At 40.1% G+C, this 23104-nt stretch overlaps 2 protein-coding genes across 3 annotated transcripts; one reads left to right on the top strand and one right to left on the bottom strand.

Moving 5' to 3' along the window:
* Positions 1-402: 402 nt before the first annotated feature.
* Positions 403-5822, top strand: wdr32 (WD repeat domain 32). Of its 2 annotated transcripts, XM_079573834.1 has the most exons (7): positions 408-1187; positions 2810-2923; positions 3397-3594; positions 3954-4156; positions 4810-4887; positions 4969-5114; positions 5202-5822. In XM_079573834.1, the coding sequence occupies exons 1-7, from the start codon at positions 739-741 to the stop codon at positions 5571-5573; spliced, it is 1560 nt and encodes a 519-aa protein (XP_079429960.1). In that variant the 5' UTR covers positions 408-738; the 3' UTR covers positions 5574-5822. The 2 variants fall into 2 exon arrangements, with proteins under 2 accessions (XP_079429959.1, XP_079429960.1); XM_079573833.1 differs by having other exon boundaries at positions 403-1187; positions 4810-5114.
* Positions 5823-9574: 3752 nt separating this feature from the next.
* Positions 9575-23104, bottom strand: cpxm1a (carboxypeptidase X (M14 family), member 1a). The gene is made up of 13 exons (XM_079572969.1): positions 22627-23104; positions 20781-20890; positions 19647-19786; positions 18997-19081; positions 18522-18672; positions 18003-18091; positions 17724-17847; positions 15079-15275; positions 13597-13788; positions 12166-12460; positions 11878-12017; positions 11371-11473; positions 9575-10329 (listed from the first exon to the last, which is right to left on the bottom strand). The coding sequence occupies exons 1-13, from the start codon at positions 23075-23077 to the stop codon at positions 10010-10012; spliced, it is 2397 nt and encodes a 798-aa protein (XP_079429095.1). The 5' UTR covers positions 23078-23104; the 3' UTR covers positions 9575-10009.

The raw sequence follows: 23104 nt of genomic DNA, 5'->3' as shown, positions 1-23104 counted from the left end.
AGGAATGAACAGACCGAATAAACTACTACTACTACTACTACTACTACTACTACTACTACTACTATATCTTATATCTTATATCTTATATCTTATATCTTATATCTTATATCTTATATCTTATAAACCTTCACTTGGAGACCTTACCTGGTTAGATCACTGTAAAGAACCACTTGTCCACCAGATGGCAGAAATACGTAAATAAGCGGAATTATCCATGTGATTGTGGAAGCGGAACTTCGTCATTCAATTTTATTTTGTTTTTGGTGAAAAAAAGAGAAAAACGTTTAGATGCTATTGTGATACTTCCTGTACTTTTTATTTTAAAATCCCGTATGCATGTTTTACTGGCGTTTCGCCCACAAACCAACAGTGGGTGCTACATTTATATATAAAAGGTCAAAGGGGAATTTCTGCGTTGTTGCGTCACTTTAACAAAGTGCGTGGATGTAAAACCCTGATCTGAAATGTGCGGAATCCGTTGCACAACACTTTTATTTTGAAGGGATAACCCCCGTTTCGGAGTGTCCTCTTCGTGATTCCTGGAGCTTTACGCGCGGCTACTGAGTCTGTCTGCCAAGTCTGACAACAAAATGTAACCTCTGCAGCGCTGATCCACCGCTGTGCACCGTCCAAACTCCGGTACAGAACCCCGCTTTCATGCGTCATTCGTCGGTAGTGTCCCCGGACGTGTTTCCTCGGTAACGGGTTGCAGTTTGCGCGCCCCACGGCAGAACCACAATGAGCTCGGAGCACCAAAGCGACAGCAGCGAGGACGCGGACGAGAACCAGGACAGGCCCCAGGACGGCGGCGGCGGCGGCAGCGACAAAGAAGACCCCGATATCGACGACTCGGACGACGACGATGATGGCGTGGTGCGGGGAGTGTCGTCTTCGCCCCCGAGAAGCGGCGGCGGGGAGCGGGGAGAGCAGGCTGAGGAGGAGCGGTGCAAGCGGGACGACGAGCAGCAAACAGGGAGCGGCAGCGGAGGTGGTGGGTACCGGGGCAACAGTCTGTTCTCGTGGCTCCAGGCTAGGACTATCAGACGAGGGGTGTTTGTGGACCCTGCACGGGACAATTTCAGGACAATGACCAGTCTGTACTGCTCTATGAACCCCGCGGCGGAGTCAGTGAATCTCAGCACCCAAACGCACGGAGCGGTGTTCAACCTGGAGTACTCCCCGGACGGGTAAGGCTGGACCAGGGGCTTATTCATCACTTAGAGATTGTGAGCCACACATGCTTATCTGTGCTTTGTTCAATGCAAAAGCCTGACAATATCTGCAATATGCAATTAATGAATTTACTGGGAAATGTCAAATTGTAAAGTCTATTAAAAGAGAGACTTGAGCCATTGAGGGCCACAATTCATTTGCTCATGCACAAGGAGATCAGAGGCTGCCTGTGACCATACAAGTCAGATTTTAGAAGGAAGATCTGACCTGTATGGTCGGTGTGATGTAGTAATAGTAGTAGATCCTTTTTTACCAAGATTAGGGGATGAAGGTAAGTGTCAAATGAACTCACACCTCTCTTTTGAAAATAAATGGCCTACTGTTTAGACAGCTACTAGGACTTGAAACTCAGTCTTGTTCAAATATTCAACATTACATATCCTCAAGACGTGTTAAACCTTTTATTCATCCAAATAATATCTAGTCCAATCTACAAACAAAGTCCCAAAGTCCCACATACACTTGCAAAGCATTTGAAAATAGTCATATCCGTGCTAAATAATTTACACGCCATTTCCAAAAGCATGCATAAGTTGTTTACGCAGCCGGCTTGACAAGACTAAGACCATTTTCTCTGTTTCTACTGTCCACACCTGTAAGTCTCGCATAATGCACTCTCCCAGACGGCTGGAGGTTTGTGAACTAAATCCTCCTTGAACCAGGTCAAGCTCTGGACAGTCTAGGTCTGAGCTTGTCTGTCAAGCACCGCTCACAGCAGGTGTCCCATTACAGTTTATGTTGTAACCGTAGCATGTGTTCGTACTCCTATTATCTAAATGACAGCAGTCTAAATTAAGCATGTGTAACTACTGCTAGGTAAATTAACTTTCTTATTACAGATTACTACTACAATAATTGATCATAATTCCAAGACAGAAAAGATATAGTTTGCCTGTGGAATTTGCACGGCAGACATTGATTACATGTTATGCTTTGTTATAATGCAAATAAAGTCTAACATTAAGATGATAGTAATGATAATGGCTTACACTTAATTAGCTTGAAACGATTCTCAAAGCGCTTGTCTGAACCCCACGCTACTATTGTATGTCAATCTTCTCCATCATGCTCGGTTCTCCGACTACCATCACTCACTCTCACTCTCCCCGAAAGTGAAAGTATGTAAATGAACTGTATGATTGGATGCACCAACCTTAAAGACAGTTAAATAATATTTGACTATCATCTGATCGCGTCGTAAAAAGTGTGATAATGTATTTCATTGAACTTTTGTCTTGAACAGAATAAATGTTGTGAGACAGATGTGGTGCCATGCTGTGTGGTAAATGCAGCATTTACTGACTGAGCTAAATCCGGGAAACATTAGAGAGAAGCCCCCCATGGAGTTCAGGAACCATTTTACTGGAACCCAACTACATTTTAGCATTTACGGAGATCTCCCGTCAGCACTTTTGGTAGTTTCATTGCACTCGACTGTGAGTTGACGCCAATGTCAAAAAGGGAAAAGACCAACATTTTAGTCATTACCAGTAATTTGTATTGTTTTTTATGGAGATGCTGTTGATTGATACTCTGATAACTCCAATGTTTCATCAAAGCGTTTGGTCTTTTGCAGGTCGGTGTTAACTGTGGCCTGTGAACAGACGGAGGTGCTGCTGTTCGATCCCATCTCTTCACGACACATCAAAACACTAACCGAGGCCCATGAAGACTGTGTCAACAACATAAGGTTTGATTTCTGCAAATATTTACAAAGACATTGCAATCTTTTCTCAGTGTTGATGATTCAATATTACATGTAGCGACTCAAAGCCCTATTGTCCCTGGAGAGGAATACCTTGGGTTCGGTCTATTTGTATGACAGCCCACTTACTTTACTTGTGGCTCCTACATTACATTTCCACTCTCAAATGCTCTTTGACATGTTTAAAAGGTGCATTAACTAAATATGCATTCAGACAAAATACAACTCGTAACTTATACTTGACGGAAAGATCGCAGTTCGCTAAATTGAGCATCTTTTTTTAGTCAATGCAGGAACAATGCGTTTGATATCAGTACATCATCTAAATGCTGTTGCTAAAGTAGAGCTTTTGACTTCCAGTTTGCTACTTAGGCTTGATTTTAAACAGATAGTTGTGATGTTATTCTTGGTTTGTGTATTTATGCTTTTTGAGTCTGACATTGTGTGTGCACGTGCAGGTTTTTGGACAATCGCCTGTTTGCCACCTGCTCAGATGACACCACAATTGCGTTGTGGGATCTCCGTAAACTGAATTCGAAGGTCTGCTCTTTGCACGGTCACGCCAGCTGGGTAAAGAACATTGAGTATGACACGAACACTCGCCTCCTCGTCACCTCCGGCTTCGATGGCAACGTCATCACCTGGGACACTAACAGGTTTGTGAAACTTAACTTAAATTCAGTCGAGATCAAGAGATATGGTCGGTGTAAATGTTTATGTAAGCAGTCATATATTATACTGGTTCAGGAAAGTACATAGAGTTCAGAATCGATCGTTGTAGATTAAATATTATTGGCAAAATCTGTTATTGGAACTAGCTGTAACATTTACAGTGTCAGAATACTTAGGTGTGAACTCCAACTTTGTATTTTACATTTTAAAATCTCCATTGGTTTAACATTACACTAAGTCAGTCCAAATCAGAGGCTTGAAGCTCAGACAATAATGTGACCCAAAAAAGTAGTTTGTTTGTTTTAAAATCGTATATTAATTCACTTCAATTGCCCTCCCTCAGATTCACAGAGGATGGTTGCCCACATAAGAAGTTCTTCCACACGCGGTACCTGATGCGGATGCGCTTGACTCCGGATTGCTCAAAGATGCTCATCTCCACCTCTTCGGGATACCTGCTTATCCTCCACGACCTGGACCTCACTCAGTCTCTGGAGGTGGGCAGCTACCGCATGCTCCGAGCCAGGAGGACGCCCCTCAGCTCCGGTTAGTACAATATGACATGCCTTTTTAAGAGTTTTTGGCCCGCAGGCTTTATTTGGCAAATCAGTATTGTGTGAAATGGGTTGGCAAGAGATCTCAAGACTTTGAGTGTCCAGTATGCATGTACTGCAACTGTGGCACAGTTTCTACCCATTTCAAAAAAGTTAAAATTATTGTTAAATTAGTCTAGAACAGGGGTCTCCAACCTTTTTTACCCGATGAGCTACTTTTACACAACCAGAACGTCGGAGAACTACTTGTGCTTTAAAAACACTTGAAAAATGCGACGTAGGTGGACTTCACCCTGGAGAATTAGTAGCCAAGATAGTATTTCAAAGAAAATGACTTGAGTTTAGTCCTTATACTATACAATATTGACCCAACTGTTCACAGATTGTGTCAAAAGTTGAGTTATGATGCGTATAGAGATGCAGAAAGTCTTTGGTGAGCTACTTATAAAGGCTTGGCGAGCTACTGGTTGGAGATCCCTGGTCTAGAACAACAAAAAACTTGTTTACATTGATTAATCAACAGGATGGGCCTATACCTTTGTCACAAAATTACATTCATTTTCTTATTTTATAAATTTTGACTTATTCAGTCTTATATAATGTTAAAATATGTTGCTAAAGATGCATCCATTTTAAATTTTGTAGATGGAGGCACATCAGCGTCTCGGTCGGCAGGAAGTCGGCAGGGAAATGACTCCAGTAAAATCCACCCACACAGAGAAGGTCACACACCGGTTTTATCTGAATCTCCTGTTACACGATTACAGTTCCTAACATATAGTATAATATATTCTTCTGGTTTAGGCATGTCACCGAGGAACAGTCTGGAGGTGCTGACCCCGGAAATCCCCGGAGAGAGGGACAGGGGGAACTGCATCACCTCGCTCCAGCTTCATCCCAAAGGCTGGGCCACTCTCATCCGCTGCTCCAGCAACATGGACGATCAAGAGGTAACGGAGTTCACATAAACCAACCACTCAGTCATCTGTCAAAAAGTCAAAAACGGCTTTAATGTGCATCTTCTCTCTCTGTCCCAGTGGACGTGTGTGTACGAGTTCCAGGAAGGGGCGCCCACTCGCCCTCTGGTGTCTCCGCGCTGCTCCCTGCGTCTCACACACTACATCGAGGAAGCCAACGTGGGAAGGGGCTACATCAAGGAGCTGTGTTTCAGTCCGGACGGCCGCCTCATCTGCTCCCCCTATGGGTACGGGGTGAGACTGCTGGCGTTCGACGAGGGCTGCGGGGAACTAGCGGACTGCCTCCCGGTCCAAACGAGCGTCCTAAAGGAAATCCGGTCCATTTACTCTCACAGTGACGTTGTCCTCACCACAAAGTTCTCCCCGACGCACTGTCAGCTGGCCTCGGGCTGCCTCAGTGGACGGGTTGCTCTGTATCAGCCCAAGTTTTAGCCGGTGTCAAAAACATGAAGGCCAAACTGCAGACCTGGGAGTAGCAGTATTTCTTACACAGTATTACACAGGTTTACATCACAAATCCTGCATAATAGTAATATCATAATCTCAGATTGAAGGGCAGTAAAATTCATTATTCGTTATTAATTATATTTTTCTTTGTGATAAGGTCCAGAGATTTTGCATCTTATTCTCATGGCTTAGTTCATTTAACAGACAATCGGGCCCATGTGAGGCTACAATGGAAAACATAGAAGACTTTAAACTTTGTGTGAGTTTTTATTTCATGCGGATAGGTAAGTTACTGATCAGAAGTCAGATTGTCAAATCACTGATAAATGATAGTAATACTATTAAATGCATTTCTATCATTTGTTAGTGTCAAATGTGTTAGCCTTTAGCTTCAAGACCGACACTCCTACATTCATAAACACAGAAGTCTCCTCCGTTAAAGAATTGACATTTTGTGTAAAGTTTTCAACATGTTGTATGTGATTATCCGCCATTTGCGTGTTGTCTGCCTTCTCGTGTTTAAATATTTCAGTGACACACGTCTAACTCCCCATGGAGATAAAACAAGGACAGAAACCTTAATATTAAACAATAGACTGTTGTGATGTGAATGCAACCTATTGTGCAGCGATTGGCCGTAGGTTTCAATTCCTTCTATTCTGTGAGATATGTGCATTTAAACACAATTATATATTTTTTTAAATTGACCTTTATTTAACCAGGAAAGTCTCACTGAGATTAAGAATCTCTTTTGTACATGTTTTTAGTGGTATGGGAGACCTACACTGACACGGGAAGAAAATGTAATCTCCACACAGAGAGATCATGCCGTAGATCATGCCCCGTCAGAAACCTTTTTTTTTTCTACAATACTCCAGTTTTTTACGAACTCCTTGTGTACTACCATATGTAGTATTTTTCTTTGTTGAGTAACCTGTTACATCCCCATTTTACCTTACACTTGAGGTGAGCCTTAGAATATGTCAATATACTTCTAAACCCAGGTCTGCAGCTGCATTGACAATGTTTGTTTGTTTTTTAAGTCTTCAAACTGGACAGAAAAATGAGGAAAAAGAAGAACTAGGTATATGTCTTACAAAGTGTGCTATGGACCTGTGAAGAAGAAGACTGTGCCAGATGAAAGGAGATTTTTTGATTTAAACATGCAAAGACAATGACAATGGATTGTTCTCTATAGCAGTACAAAGTCATTTTTGGATGACTGGTTGCTTTTGTTCGGACTGGGGGGAAAAAAATAACACTAAAATTGCAAACTTGTAAACCAGAAGGCATTGCTTTTGCGTAACTTTTGCCTTTTTCCTAGGTGCTGCTTTTCTGCTTGAACTTTGAACTTCTGACCTCCTAACTCTAAGGTTCTCATTACTCTAAACTTGCCTTTCTTTCTTTTCTTCCTTCAAGACAATGTTATGGACTGTGTGTGGTTTTATCGGCATTACGGCACTACATGTAGCACTGTATTTGGGTTCTATAGGATTTAGCTGGTGCTGCGATAGAGGGCGCTGTTCGGCTTCTATCTTTTGTCCGTTTTGTCAGTAACTTGTACAAGAAAACTTTATTCTTTGAAAGATGCCATTGCTCCACAAACGTCTCTTTTAGATATTACAAAAGTTACTTCATTGTCCAACCTTTCAATTAAAGCTGAATTTTGAGTTTAATCAGGCTTGTTTTAGTTTTTAAATCAGGATCAAACCAGGACTTAAACTAATAATAATCTAATGCTTATGCAAGTAATGTATAGCTGACCAAACTTCCAACTCTATTTTTAACTTTATCCACAGTCAGTATCAACAGAAATTAATGACTATTGCATTATTAAAACTTCACAAACTAAGAAAGTATTGTTACTTTTTTTTTTAAATATACTTCAATTGTTGCCAAACACTTTTTTCTTTTTAAATATTTTTTCTCCTGATCAGTGTTTGGGCAGCCATGTTCTTTTTGTGTGAGTTTCATATTAAATATACTTTTCATACATACTGGGGATGCACGATATGAGAACAAAAATGGCAACTGTCTTGAATTATTGCAGTAACAAGTACGTTTCATTCATTGTAAACAAAAATGTAAGATATTTATTTGGTCTTGGTGAAATTCCGTCAAAAAAGAAAAATAATTTGATCCAAAGTCAGGCTGAAATTGAACTAAAGTAGAAAAGTCATGAGCTTTTTGCACATTATTATGTTACTATGCATTTTTTTTTAGGCTTTCCACATCAGTCAGATCTCTATAATTTGGCATTTTTATTTATATGTTTATTTGATATATTGTGCAGCCCTAGTACTCAGTGATTCTCAAACTGTTTATACCGGGCTTGTACCACGAGCAAGAACGGCTTGTCCAAGTCCCACGAGGTCAGAGCAAAAAGGCGACTAATTTGTTCCATAATTAAATTCAGGACCTGATGTAAACCATATTAAAACCAGGACTAACCAGTGTTTCAGCAGGACTTATCCACGACACCTCCCCCACCACAGTTTGAGGACCACTGTTCCATGTTATTTCACAGTTTCTTGGATTTTGTGAAGAAATGGGTGCCTGTATTCTTAAAGGGACGATACTATGCACTGCAGCTGTTTTGGGAGGGCCTACTTTCTCTAATTGTAACTTGGTGTGTGCTTTTCCTTGAGACTTTAGATGCCAAATGCTTTGTGAAGGTGAATTAAAATCTTTATTGTGAAGTTTAACGATTTCCATCTTGGCAATGATTTCTTATAATTACATAGGAGGTGTGTGTTCATAGATTAGTGTGAGACATTGGATTGCATCAGTTTGATACAGTAGACTATTAGAGATTGTGGCTCATAGTATTCCTCTGCATTTAGGCTTTTCCAATGTGCACAGAACATCATCTGCGTCCAGGCATAATATGTTTTCATTTTTATTTTTTTACCAAATTGATGAACTAATGACAAGCCTCTTTCCATATTTTGCGGGATGTCCACCTAATTAAATATTCAGATACATTTGAAGGAAGATGAAATTGCCATGGTTGCATCTTGAAACGGTACATCCTGTAAAATATGTGTCCTACAGACGAGCTCTGCAAAACAATGCTTCATCATACTGCTACATGATGTCTGTCTTCACCTGTTTTCTTGCTGAAATTTGTTGTGCATTTGATTTTTCTCTTCTCCTCACTGTTGTTTCCTGTGGTACTTTCCACTGAAATTAAAGTCATCTTCTTTTGCAGCACAGGCTGGAGTTGAACTCTGAATAGCTTTATTTTACACTTTTACCATACACCTAGCTTCCTATGTTAAAGTCAAAGTGTTATTGACGGGAGAGAAACATAAGAAGTGAACAATCAAGCGCCCTCCCCTCCTGATAGGACCTAAAAGTCATTCATTGTTCCCTGTGCGCGTGATTGACAGGCCGGTTCACTGGAAAGCCCGTCTCATAGGTCAAAGTTAGAGCAATGGGGATTCTGATTAGTTGCTGAGCTCAGCAAAGTGAGGGAATAATATAATTAATATAATTATGTTGCATCAAATTGCAGGCCCAGGCAGTCAATTATAATCAATCTATTAAGTAATACATTTCTGCTTACAGACAACTTTAATAGGCTCACAGCTTTTGCCCACCCACTGAGTGCTTGATAATCCCTAGATAAGCCATATCATCTTGAACACAATGCACAACACTATGTACCAGTAGCCTATCTAGCCTATGTATCTTGGTATGTTAATGGCTATTTCTCATCATACACAACTTAAAAGAGCACCGTGTTGAATTGTCAGGGCATCAAATTCATAAAGAGTAGACATTTAATTGCATCAATGGCAGTGTTAAACATTTACTGTTCAAAGGAGAAATAGCAATTTCATATTAGACAAAGGTGACAATTTATTGTTTTCTTGCAGTCTCACTGGACCAGGTCAAAAACAGTCAAAGTACAAATATCAGGCCTGCTGACATTTAAATCATAAAATCTTCCCTATTTTTCACACAAACAAGAAATAGTAAAAAAACATTAGATCCTCTTGCTGATGCTATACGGCATTCAACTACAAGCAATAGCATTATTGATGTCTTGCTGATCATTAGGGGCATCATTTGGTGTTGCTGGCAAATTTATGTTTTGAGGTTCACCGTTCATGCTAGTTTAGATGCTTTTGTGATGAAGCAACACATAACCTGGAATGTTCTGCAGTGTGGCTTTAAGTGAACTGGTGTAGTATGAACCAGCCTGGAAATGGACCTGTGTCTACCTCATCCCACCTCATCAGGAGGATGGTTACAATAGGACAAACAATCTTCCTCAATCAACTGCTGGAGACCTGCAGAAGTTGAGTTGAGCCTTTGGTAAAAAAAAAGTAAGTTATTGGCGAAAGCTTATCACTTGTGGCAATATTAGCAGAGGGCACAGTAATGTTGTCCATGCAGTCTTTGCTTTCTTCACACTATGCCTTCCTGGTCTTACTGCTCTGTCGGCTCAGTCTCTGGCTCTCTCGCCTCTGGTTGAGGACTTTAGTGCTTGCCCGAAGCTTCTTTAGCCTCAGCGCCCTCACTCGCAGCTGGACGTCTTGAGGGACCTTGCCCCCTTTGGCTCTGATCTGTTTCAGGACCTCTGCGGGGGTTTTGGTGAGGGTGAAGTCACAGATAGTGGCACGAGGCTCCATCCCGACAGTGCAGCGGCGCATAGAGGGGAAGTATCCCACCGCCCAGACTATTATTTTATATTCACCGGGATTCAACAGGCGCCAGTAGTCCCCGCCTTCAGCTGTGAGATCGAGAAGTAGCATTAATCAACATGTACAGTGCAAAATAAATCACACACACATTGTGTCTTTGGTTTCTTACCAAACTTTAGTTATTTACACATGCGCATTGTAATAATCCTGGAGAAATAAACCTAATCTATGAGTAAGTTAACCAATCAAATTACTCATTGGTTTAAATCGCTAAAAATGTAAATGAAATCGCAGCTTTATAGATTTAACTTGACCTCTGCCTTAACCAACTGCATTTTCTCCAGTTCAGCTTTACCTAAATCTAAAGCTTACAGCCTATAGGCCAGTGTAACGTCTCATTTTAAAGCTAAGCTAACCTCATTTAAACTGATTTTTTTCCTTGCGTTTTTGTTGCGTTGTCGTTACTTTTTTGAAATTCCTTTTCATTTCTTAGTTGCCACTTTTATGTTACTCTTTTGTGGCATTTTGGTCACTTTTTAAATAATTTTTTCATCACTTTTTCATCACTTTTTCCATCAGATTTATGTCACTTTTCTGCTCTTTTACGGCTTTTTTTTTTCCATTGCGTTTTTGTCACACATTTTCGTCACTTTTTCATCACTTTTTCATGACGTTTATGCCAATCTTTTGTTGCATTATTTTTGTCTCAGTTTTGTTGCTATTTTGACCATTTTTACCAAGAAGCTTTCAAATTTGTGCTCAGTTCAGGGTTTAAAATGATACAAAAACATATAAAACCCAGTAATGACTGTATTATGTTTTTTGCAGATTAACAGTTATACTCCACTAGAGGGCAGTATTTAGATGGTACGCATACAACTGAAAAATTGACAAACGTTACTTAAGCATGACAACAGTGTGAAGTGTAAAGTGTGAAGTAACAAAAGGGGCAGATATTATAAGACTTGTTCTTCTCCTCTGCTCCGTTTCATTCATACTGTGTTGGCTTGGCGGTTTTATTGTGATTGCATAACATCACTTTTGAATGAAATAAATAAATAAAATGAAAAAAATGAAAATGAAATGTCATTTTTCATCTTATTATTAATAAGCATAAAGCCTAATGTTACCTGATCTGATGTCATGTTCGTGGTCATCCACTTTGATAATGGCGTCTGCGATTCCTTTCTTGGTCTGTTTGTCCCTGATCATGCCTTTGATTCCTCTGTGAACCTAGGTGAAAGAAAACAGTAAGCCCACGTTAGAAGCTTAATGTACAGACATTTATAGAAATAGCACATGGCAGTTGCTTTCTTGGGTCCTGAAAGAAATCCAAGTGTATATATCTCTGATGAACATAATAGAGGGGAACAGACTGTCTTTCTTTGGACATGTGATCAGAGCAGACGATAGTTTGGAGAAAGCCATCATGCATCCATGGAGGGAAAGAGAGGCAGAGGAAGACATAAAACGAGATGGCTGGACAATGTGCTGGAAAAACTGGGAATGACTCTGAAGAACTGTCTTGTTACGGCAAGAGACAGGACGAGATGGAGATGCCAAGTCGATCTGGTCACCATGGGTCGGAGTCGACCTGATGGATGAAGAAGAAGAAGAAGAAGAAGTTGCTTGCTGACCTGCTCCATGTAAACCAGCAGAGACTCCTTGTTGTTCTCCCACTCGACCGGCAGCTCTGAGGCGTGAGGAAACTTATCGCACGAGAGCTCCACTGTAACCTCGAAACAGTTGGTGTGGAGGTAACTGAAGTCGTTCATACCTATAAAGAAGGATAAATGTGTCAATAAGGTATAGGATTTAATACCACTGGGGCAAACTGTTAGGACCAAACCCCAACTTCAGGTTTAGTCTATTGTGGATGTTTCGTTGGGTATATTTCGCATGACAGTGTCCTCTCCCGTACTCACTTCCCGGGACGGTGTGCCAGGCGCCGCCATTGATGATGTTATTGTGTTTTTGGAAGTCCTCGTAGTGGCAGATTCGCCGGTCGGGGTTAGACATGACCAGGTTGGTGGAGGCATAAACCGTCGCCAACCACCTGAAAAAGGCGTTGTCTGCGGTGGGAGTGTCCTCCTTAGGCGCCCAGTCCCGGGTGCAGTCGTATGGGTACGTGACCACCAACTCGCCCCCGTGAAGGTTTGCACTGAGCACAAACGGTATCTCCTCCATCCAATTGATAACAGCTCGAGTCACTGGGGCAACCTGAAGAAAATGTATTAACAGTGATTCTCAAACTTACTAGTATTGTTACAATTAATATGAAGTTATGGCTAATGAGGCTAGAATAATGCAGATGCGTTTTGTCTCACAGATCTTTTAAGTTTATTAGTATTAATCACACTTTTCCAGATTCTCAATGTCCCTTTAGAAATTCAGGCGTCATGAAGTTACTTTCCACAATCGCTATAATTAAGCTACACCTTGCTTAGATCTAGTTTAGACCTCGTTTAGTTCAGGTTTAGACTTGGTTTAGTTCCTGTTGTTGACCTGAGTAAGGGTTTACTCGTTTAGACCTGGATTGATTCAAATGATTGAAAAAAATCCTGCACGTTAAACTCTTAAATACTTTTACTTTTTACTTATAAAGTACATTTTACAATGCATGCTTTTATACTTTTACTTAAGTAAAGATTTTATCAGATACTTTTACTTTTACTTTAGTACATTTTTGGTCCTGTGCCTGCACTTTTACTTAAGTAAGAATATTGAGTACTTCTTCCACCACTGCTGGGAATCAAACCATCATCTTTTGGATCTGTGTCTCAATGCTCCAACCACTGAACGACCGACGCCTCAAATTAGCATAACTCAGATTAAAGTCAGATTAAACCAGTCTTAGTAGCTCAATATTAATGTCATCTTCTCTTGGGCCATGTTTACATGGCCGAGAAAAGCTGACACAGCACTTTTTGTCTTTATTTTCCATTGGCCTCGTTACGTGCTGATGCTTGTACATTCAAAGCACCCTCTGAAATGGAAATATGTCAAAACCATGATTAAAATGGACACAAACCAAAGGCCAATTCTCTGGAACACGACCTCTGTATGCTCCACAAATGACTAAGCTTTTCGAGTTAATGTCTGCAAATCTCTTGTTGAGTCAGCGGTAAGTGGTGCCAGGAGATAGCGGTAAGTTTGGTGAGTGTACACTTTGCAGAAGAAAACTGGCAGACAGGGCTGCTTAAGCAATAACTAAACAAGAAAGATTAGAATATAAAACAATAGTGGGAGTTTAAAAAGCTTTCTCCATTGGGATTATGCACAATGTAGGTATTTGAAAAGATTTCTTAAACAAATAAAAAACTGTATACTTGTGCTTTCAAGTGTAATGTCCTTACCATTGCGTCCTCCTTGGTGTAGTACTCTGGCATGGGGATGTAGTGGTTGGGCACTTTGGATGTGTCCTGGGACTTTTCCAGTGCCCTTTCCTCAGCGTTCCACATAATGTTGTTCAGATCTGGAAAGTTATGGTTTAAGTCGATTCCCTCGTAGCTGTAGCGTCCGTCGGCCCAGCCAGCCAGCTCTGAGCCCTAAAAGACATGAAGGCACTGAAGCTTAACATACTGTACGCCTAACAGCAATGGATGCACTTTCTCTCTTTATCCCAGCCAGGAAATGCCAGAAAAGGTTCATACAGTGTTTAAAAATGCGAAGCTGCACAATGGCTTCGGTGTCAGGCTACAGCACACATGTTAATGCTTTGAATGATTCTGAAGGGACCCTGCTGAAAGTCTCTCCCTTCACTTCACTCTCGCTGTATGCTGTGCTGTTCTAGTGTACGGGCTAAAAATATCTCAAAGTGATCACACCTTTTTGAGTAGTCTTCTCCAACAGAGGCTTGGATGAATGTAAGAATAAACCAGTGCTATGCCAAATGTTGTATAATAAAGCTTCAGTTCACACAGTGCACATTTTAACCCCTTAATCCCCAACTGAACTGAGCACATTTCCTCTAGTTTGGCATTATCCAACTCTAAAAGCTTCTTGAAAAAAGCCTTGAAATAGCAACAAAATCGAGGATGAAAATGCAACAAAAAAAGTGACAAAAACGAACGGGAAAAGCAACAAAAACACAACAAAAAAACCTCTACGAAAACACGACAAAAATGGTTCAAAAATGGTTCAAAAATGTGACATAAAAGCGACGATACCGCAACAAAAAAGCTACAGGTCTTAGCTTTCAAATAAGATGTTACCCTGGCCTATAGGCTGTAGGCTCCAGTCGAGAAGTTTTTTAGATTTGAGTAAAGCTGAACTGGAGAAAATGCGCTTGTTTAAGGCGGGGCTTAAGAGGTTGAATACTTAACTAAACAAGACTGAAAACGAATGCAAAAACCACATGCATTTAAGAGCATGTTGGTAGAGGTCATAATGTATCCTCAAGGAGACTGATTTATGTTGTTTTCAGAGTAATATTAATACGCCTATACTACTATATTGCAAGGCGTAGTAATATTACTACGCCTTGCAATATAGTTCCCCTTTTTATCCACTAGAAAATCGACATGTTTAATTTTGTGTGACTATACTTGGATCGTGTACAGGCTCATGTAACCTAGGGAAAATAAGGGAAAATGTGGAGGAGCTTGGTTGCTTCTAACTTCACCTCTGTTTGGATCCATAGATGAAAAGAGGAGAGGCTATATGCTAACGCCGTCTGTGCTCTGTTTACGTGACTGAGGGCACGCGTAAAGACCAGACAGCTACATATCAACTCGTCTAAGCTAAGGTAAGAACACATCTCAGTATTTAAAAACGGTGGCCTATTCCTTTAACATTGGTTCAACATTGCAGACACTGGATCATCTTTGAGGACGTGCCTTCTCGTAAGCTCCCTCATATCCGTCGGGGTTCATGGAGGGCAGCAGGTGGATCCTCGTCTCTGTGATCAGCCTCACGATGCGCTGGTTTCCCTTCTTGAACTGCTGGCACAAATACTGCATCAGGTTCAGCACCAGCTCTCGACCCAGCACCTCGTTCCCGTGCATCCCGGCCACGTAGCGAAACTCGGGCTCACCTGCCAAACGCACAGCGACGAGACTTTAAACAGTTTGCAGCGGTTCAGCCAATAGGCACATGTGCAGCAAGAAAGGTTGATTCTGCACATAGACATAACAATACCGAGGATTTAAGAGAGGCACAGGAAAGATGGTCAAACTTGGAGTGGGTGCATAAGCCTTTGTCCCATTTGGTCAGAAACTTTAACAAGAAAACATGCTTTGGTTGGCTATAATGATGTTTTTCTACCTCTATTGGGAACTTCACATCCCAAAGCAGGCGCAATTGCCTAATCCTTCAGCGAGGTACTCATCACACATTTTTATAATTAAAAAAACAAGAGCCAAGGATCATAACTGGGCCACAACAGAGGAGTGGAAGAAAACCATGCCTGTTGTTTGACTTCCTAAGAAATCCCCGGGTCCCTCCAGTGAAACAGAGAAGTCAAAGTAACTTAAAACAGCTGTCACTTGAGTTGCCCAGTTAAATGTTTGCAGATGGATGGACACACTTAGCAAATTCTGCAGAAATCATAATTCTTTGTTTGCACATTCAAGACAGGAGAATGAACAAAGAGCTCCCCCCAAGACAAAAGAAAAGCATAGACTGTTCTTTGCTTAATCATAAGTAGAAGTGTGAACGAATATTCAACTAGATCAAGGATTCTTTTCTCACCACAAAACACTTCAAAAATATATTTAAGTTATCCAGTACCAGCAGGACTAGAACTTTACTTTGTCATTCAGACTAAACTGAATCTAAGACAGAACTGAACCAGATATAAAACTGGATGAAACTAAGGCAAGCAGCAAGTCAAATCTAATGCTTTTTAATGCCGTTTTGAATTGATTGAAATTTGATTTTGGATATCTTGTTTAGTTTTGAAATAAATGTAAATTTCGCCTTGTTATCTGGCATTCAACACTCATAATAAATCATAAATCATGCTAGGAATTAGATATTAAAAAAATCCCTCTGAAAAAATCTACAAAATCTTGTTCAGTCCAGGGCTGGAAAATTTGAAGTCTGTAGGAACTACTGACGTGAAGATGTCGCCACAATGTGAGAAAATTTTAAGAAAATTACCCTTGAAATTACAATTTTCTATAGGAATCTATGGGGAAACATTGAATATTTAAACATGTTACTGTGATGATTAGGTATGTTTTTTGTTTCCTGGTGAAAGCTTTCTGTTTGGAGAAATGTCTCTCCCTTCGAGAAACATTGTTTTTACCCAATGCATCGATAATAGATAATGACAGATGGTTGACGGGAAATGACTATTAAACGGCTGACGGGATATGTGTGTTTTGCTTCAGGTTAAGGAAATGGTCCACATCTTTGGGAAAAACCTAACTGAGGCAATTCATCTTTTTGGCAAATGGTCTCAAACATTTCATATCAAAGCCCTCCCTTTAAGTGGATGATAACTAAAGGAAATATGTGCTGTTTGTGTCTGAGCGTATCTGGCTGTAACTGGTTTGTTTTTATAAGACACCCCATCCTCCCTGTGAGGGGCTGCCCAGACATGTCAGACACACTTTACACCAGAAACAAGGAGATTTGTGGAGCAGGACTTATTTTTACATTCATCTTAAATAATGGAACATTTTTCTTTCAACTGTTTCAATATAGACTAACATCCAACCATTTTTTACACTTTATTTTCCCCATAGGAGAATGTGCCCTTGACCCATCCATCAACCAATGCTTTAGGGCAAATTTACATTTTATCAGATTTTGTAAAGAAGACGGGTCTAAGATTCATCCTGATCATTCTGAGCGTCTAATCTGCAACTACAGAAAAGCAGTTATCGCTACAAAAAATATTATTATTATTATATCCCGTGAATTCATTTTTCTACTGACGATAGCACATTGTCAAGGCCCTGAGGCAAAAAAGCACCCCATAACCATTGCTTTCTGCACCATCCTTCATAGTTTGCAGAAAGACCAAGACATTCACAACAGTGTGGATTAAGCAAGTGAACCCTTGTATCAAAGAGCAGGCTGACCCTTTTTTTTGCAGCGATAACTTATTTTCTGTAGTTGCAGATTAGACGCTCACAATGATCAGGATGAATCTAAGACCATTCCTCTTTACAAAACTGCTGCAGTTCAGCGAGATTCATGGGGTGCACTTACTTATTCCTCCCTGTCCTGTGAATGTCTACATGTTATGGCCAATAGAAATATGATAAAATGTAAATGTTTGGATGCTATTAGTTTAAGCAGACACTGTTTACTCATTCTTATGATTTTAATAAAGATCAGAGCAAATGTTATGACCGATGACTCCAAACGGTGTACTCACTTCCAAAGTCCATGCACTGTGATTTTGCCAAATGTACGCTTTGTGATTTTTAGAGGTTTTAGTGTCTGCAGACCCCCACTGACAGTATGTAAGAAGCGAAACGCACACCAGAGAAGACACAAAATGTACTGCAACAACATATGTTTCACTCACCTAGTTCATGTTTGCCAGGATTATCTGAGATCTCCATGACGTATAGTTTCAGGCCCATGTAGCTTCTCCCGATGGTGTAGATGCGAGTGATGTTTGGGCACTCATCATTCACAGATTTCATGAGCTTCGGTGTTAAAAGAAAAGAAAACATTTTAAACCACAGAAGAAATTGATTACAGTGTCTTTGAAGTAGATCTGTTTAGAGTTTAGGGGAACTGAGTAAAAACCAAGGCACTCGCTTCAGGGAAAACACGGTTAGTCATTGTTACTCATCCGCACCGTTCTCATGTCTTTATAGTTGTGGTGTCTGAAGTCCAGATTGTCATTGGAGACTCGGTCCTCCTCTGATGCGTAGATATCTGTTGGATCTGTAGAGGAATGATAAGCAATTTTGTGTTCATTGTTTTAATTAATAGCTCAAAACACGATAATTACGTAAAATATTCTTAAACACAAGCAAACAATACATAAGAATAATACAAAGTTAGACTACTTTGTGGATAGATCATAAAACTTAGTGGCCATGACTGTTATGAGCCGACAGCTGTTGTTTCACACATTAATATGACAAGTTGTAGCCTTAAGATGACAATATCATAAGAAGTGTGGTGATTTGTTGTTTTTCTTCATAGGCACTATCATTTCCCAGTTGTGTAATGTCTAATAATGGTGTATTCTATCTTTAGACTCTCTTTTGCAAAAGAGATTCTGTAGCTTAATGGGACTTCCTGGAAGGTCAGGAATGATGATAATCCTCATTGAGTGCCTTCATACAGCTCAACTTTGAGACATACTCACCCTTGACCCGGCATCCCAGTATCTCCGTTCTGAGGCAGATGGTCCCGTTGGTGTACCAGGTTTGAGGGTTGATACGGATGTAACGCGCCACAGTCGGGACGGGGAGCAGGGCCAAAACTGGAGTCTCCGTGTTCAGGTTTCCTTGAAATATCTGAAGAAATACAAGGCACAATATTGATAAGTGAGAAACCAAACACATACGAATTCCAATACATATATTTGTCTTGAACAGTTCAAAAGTATATAGTTACAGTGAATGAAGATTTGCTCTCTTTGCTGCCTCCTATTGTGTAGCCTGCATATGTTTTTTTTCTTTTACTTTTATATCAACATAGTTTTAACTATTAATCTAAACATCTAAACAGGTTGATTATTTTCACTGGCTCAGAATTTGAATGAGCATAAGCACATTGTCTTCCCTTTGAGGGTGAGCACACTGCTTTTATTACAGAACACAAAGCTGGTCAGTCCTTACCGCCTCCTGAGTGCCGTTCATGCAGGTTTGCCACTTGTAGGAGTCGTTGCTCAGCTGCACCTTATAGGTTTCAACCATGTCCCAGCTGCAGTAATGACACAGACGTGAAGTTAGCCATTCAAATGACTAAATGAAAGCAAAAAGCATAGATGACATTTTTTGAGACAGATAACTATACCACCAATTAGGGCCTATTAAGAGATTTCCAAGAATATGTTTTTTTTTTTTTCAAATATACTATCACTTTATTAAATACTACTAATTTACATACCATCTCCATGTTGTATGGAAAATATAATGCAGTGTTCAACACAAAATAGATAATATATCTGGGGCCAAATCCGGCCCCCAAGCAAAATATCTTTAGATTAGTTTGAGGAAAATGAGTGTACAGAACAGAGGTACAAATACTAGTCAAAAAATACTTAAAATATGGTCAATTTGAAAACAAATCCACCATATTAGATGTTTGTAATGTAACCTACTAATTATTGTACAAAGACATAAGTCTGAGCCAACATGGGAACACTTGGTCCTCCACTTATTGACCAGGATAAAATCCATGGCCGCCTTCAAGCAAACTTGCCTACCCTGCCATAAAATAGATTTTTTTTTTTTAATGCCAGACTTGATTTGTGACACTACCTGACCTCCAGATAGAATTTCTTCCTTGTAGGATAACTCCGGTGAATTTGGTGAGGTGCAGCGCGTCCACTTCCAGCCACTGGTTCTTGTCTTTGTGACTCGCGCACCACGCTCCGTCATACAAGTCTCCGTCTTCAATACCAGACTGAAACAGACTTTCAGTTTAGTTTCTATCATTTCATCAAAGCATTTTGTTTAAAAACGTTATACGGTTTGTACACTTGTCAATACAATATCCACAATACAATAAGTCTCATTTTAGATCTGGTTTACTTGTAAAGATAATTGCTTTTGTGTTGTTTCAGTGACTTCCTGAAATCACTGAAGTATTGCATAAGTTTTTGACCTGATTCCTGATTGTAAAATAATTGTTTGAAGATGCCAGACGAGGGGGCTGGAGTAGCCATTAAACAGAACTGCTGCCTCTGGCTTTGATTACTGGTTTAATAGTCAATTTAATAAACTCCAAATAAAACAACAGAGAAGGATTCTGTGTTTCCAATGCAGTCACTCAGGCTTTACTGTAGATTCATGCTAAAAAAAATACAATACACTGTTTTTTTTAATTCAGTAACAAAAAATAAATCAAATTAAACCCAGGTGAGGATGCTATGTGTACTGACTTTAGATGTATACTATTACTGAATAGCTTCTACAGACCAAGTAAATCTAGCCACAGAATATTGGAGTGATGAGAATAAGTTTGCTTGGACAGCATTTGAGGTACTATATACTGTCCATTTACAGAAATATAATAGCAAATTTAAACTCTCCACCTTGTAAAAATCAGAGATAGTTTATTTAATTTGTTCCCATTTGTTGCACATACTGTACTGCATAGTTTAGACCAGAGGTTCTCCACCTTTCCATGCCAAGAACCACTCCATAAAATATTTCACCTTCCAAGTACCAGCATCCTAGATCAAGATCAAATCATCAATTGGGTTTAAAACAGATCTAAATTGCAAGTGTGTACAGTATAAACTATATAAACTTCTCTAAACTAAAGAAAAGGCTTACATAGAGGTGTGCTACAGATGACCCTGAAGAAACCCAAGTACCACCAGTGAGGTATGTACCACAGTTGGAGAAACGCTGGTTTCAATTGTTAAACTCAATGTTCAGATTGTGGCATTCACCTGTATATTGAGCCTGCCCCTGTGTGGACCCAAACCAGTGCGAAGAGTTGAAGACGCCCGGATCTGACTGTCATGGACTCTCAAAGACTCCAGACCCAGAGGTGGACAATCTACAAAAGAGTCACACATTATACGTAAAAATGCGGTTCATTGTCTTTAGTCAAATTGTTAAAGCACACATCCTAAACTAAAACACTTAAATTTATAGTAAAGGAAATGTTATTGTTATTAGAAAGTCTTTTTCAGTCAATTTGAGTGTCTGGATCTTAACATTAAAACTCAGAGGAGCATCACTTCATGCCATCAGCAGGTGTGGAGTTTTCTGAGAAGGAAGAGGCAGAACTAAGCACATGAATGAAACAAAACATAAAAGTAGCTTAAGCATAATATATAAACCCAGGTGAAGATAAGGTCAGTAAAGAAGAAGCCCAGATTTATTGCATCCTGTTTTTCCCATATAGGGATGATTCACAGAAATGACCTCTGCCTGTATTTCCTGTTACATAATCTAAACTCCCCTGAAGTATGGCATTGTTACGCTATAGGCTTATGTTTATATACTCAAGTGGTGCAATGGTCAAACACTGAGGAGGAAGTGGGCCCCTATACATCATTACATTTCCGATATAATCTCCCCAAAACTAAAAGCACTCTTTGTACAAGTCGGATTGCTTTTTGACATCTTTGGCCCCACAAGAAAAGTAACCGCATGTCTATAATGTTTTGTTCGGTTAAATATTCCCACCGATCCAGGGTCGGCGTACAGGAAGTTCAAAAGTGTGTGGGGGGGGTCTGGTGTAACTCAAGACAAGTTTGAGGGTTAAGGGCAGAAGCGACAGGATGAGATCTACAGCTGTGAGGCATTTTACGTCTCCGTGAAGAAACTGTAACGCTCCCATCGTCGATCAAACAGACAGAACAAAACAACTGTTCATTTCAGGTCAAAGGCAGAGAGAAAGAGGGAGGCAGGCAACTTGTATAACCTTTTGGGCAGTGGCAGTATAGTGGGCACACATCATGAGCTTATCAGACAATATTATAGAAATGTTATAAATATTAATGCTGCACTTAATTAATTTTGGCTGGAGCCCTTAAACATGGCCAGTGTGACATCATCAGTCAAAGCTTTGAAGAATAATGCAGCTTCTGTGTTGATATTCCTATGGATTCCAATGCATTTTTTACATGTGAACGATGAATTATGCCTATGTGAGCAGCTGCACTGGAATAATTTTATTCTTTTTAAAATCAATACAGTGTCCGTCTGTCTATGTATTGCTACAACTACCAAACTAGCACATTTGTGATGTTATTTTTGCAGTAGGACTATTCGTGATTGGGACAGATCGAAGTAAACAAGAACACATAGTCGCACACGCTTTATTTTATATATTTATATAAAGGCTACATAAAGTGTATTTATATTTGCACAACTGTTCAAACCAAACTGTGCCAAGATATATATGTCTAGTATAATTAATCATCCCCTGAGAAGCTGCAGGGTCCACTGGGGCTGTGGGAACAGCAATGTCAACTTGCAGCAAAAAAGAAAACATGCAACACTCTCTCAATACAGTACAACTATTGAGTAAAGAGGGCCATCTAATTACATGAAGGGTGAAACTAAATTGGATATTATAACTTATTTTAGTGTGTTATACTATTTGTGCCACATTGACATATTTGAAGCACAATTATAAAAGTCTATGGTCCTTGAATGCATCACTGCTAATTAAGCGTAATACGCGCGTAATTGGCCTACAGCCTATTTCATCTATTTAACCCTACATTTCACTACAGAACCAGCTTTGATAGTGTGTTCAAAATGAATACAAGTTTGACTTACCTAGTTTTGTTGTCTTGTCGTCTTTATCCTTCTTGACAGTGGCTTCTTTTGAGTTTTTACGTGGGTTTGGGGTTGGTTTCGCAGTAGTTTTAATTGGAGATTTTCGAGTGGGAGCAATGGTTGCATTGATTTTTGGCTTCACGCTGACAGATCGTGTCCCTTTAGTAAATGAAGTAGAGGTAGTTGACTTCAATAAAGAGGTCCTTTGAGTCCATGTGTATTTGAAGCTCGGTTTTGAGGTAGTACTTTTGATTGCAGATTTTCTGGCTGTAGCAATCGTGGCATTGACTTGTCCATATTTCGGCCTCACGCTGACAGTTTGGGTCGCTTTGGTGGGAGCTGGTCTTGACAAAGTGTTCCTCTGTGTCGATGCATTTTGAGCTTGTATCAGCGCTGTGTTCAAGCAAAGTAGAAATATGGGTGCAGCCAAAATGCACAATGACTTTTCCATCCCGCTCGTGGTCGGCAGCAGAGGTGA

This window comes from Gobius niger, assembly GCF_951799975.1.
Source record: "Gobius niger genome assembly, chromosome: 16".
In the NCBI taxonomy this organism is placed as follows: Eukaryota; Metazoa; Chordata; class Actinopteri; order Gobiiformes; family Gobiidae; genus Gobius; species Gobius niger.
Note: the sequence above shows the minus strand (reverse complement) of the source record. Positions and strands in the feature narration are given on the sequence as shown.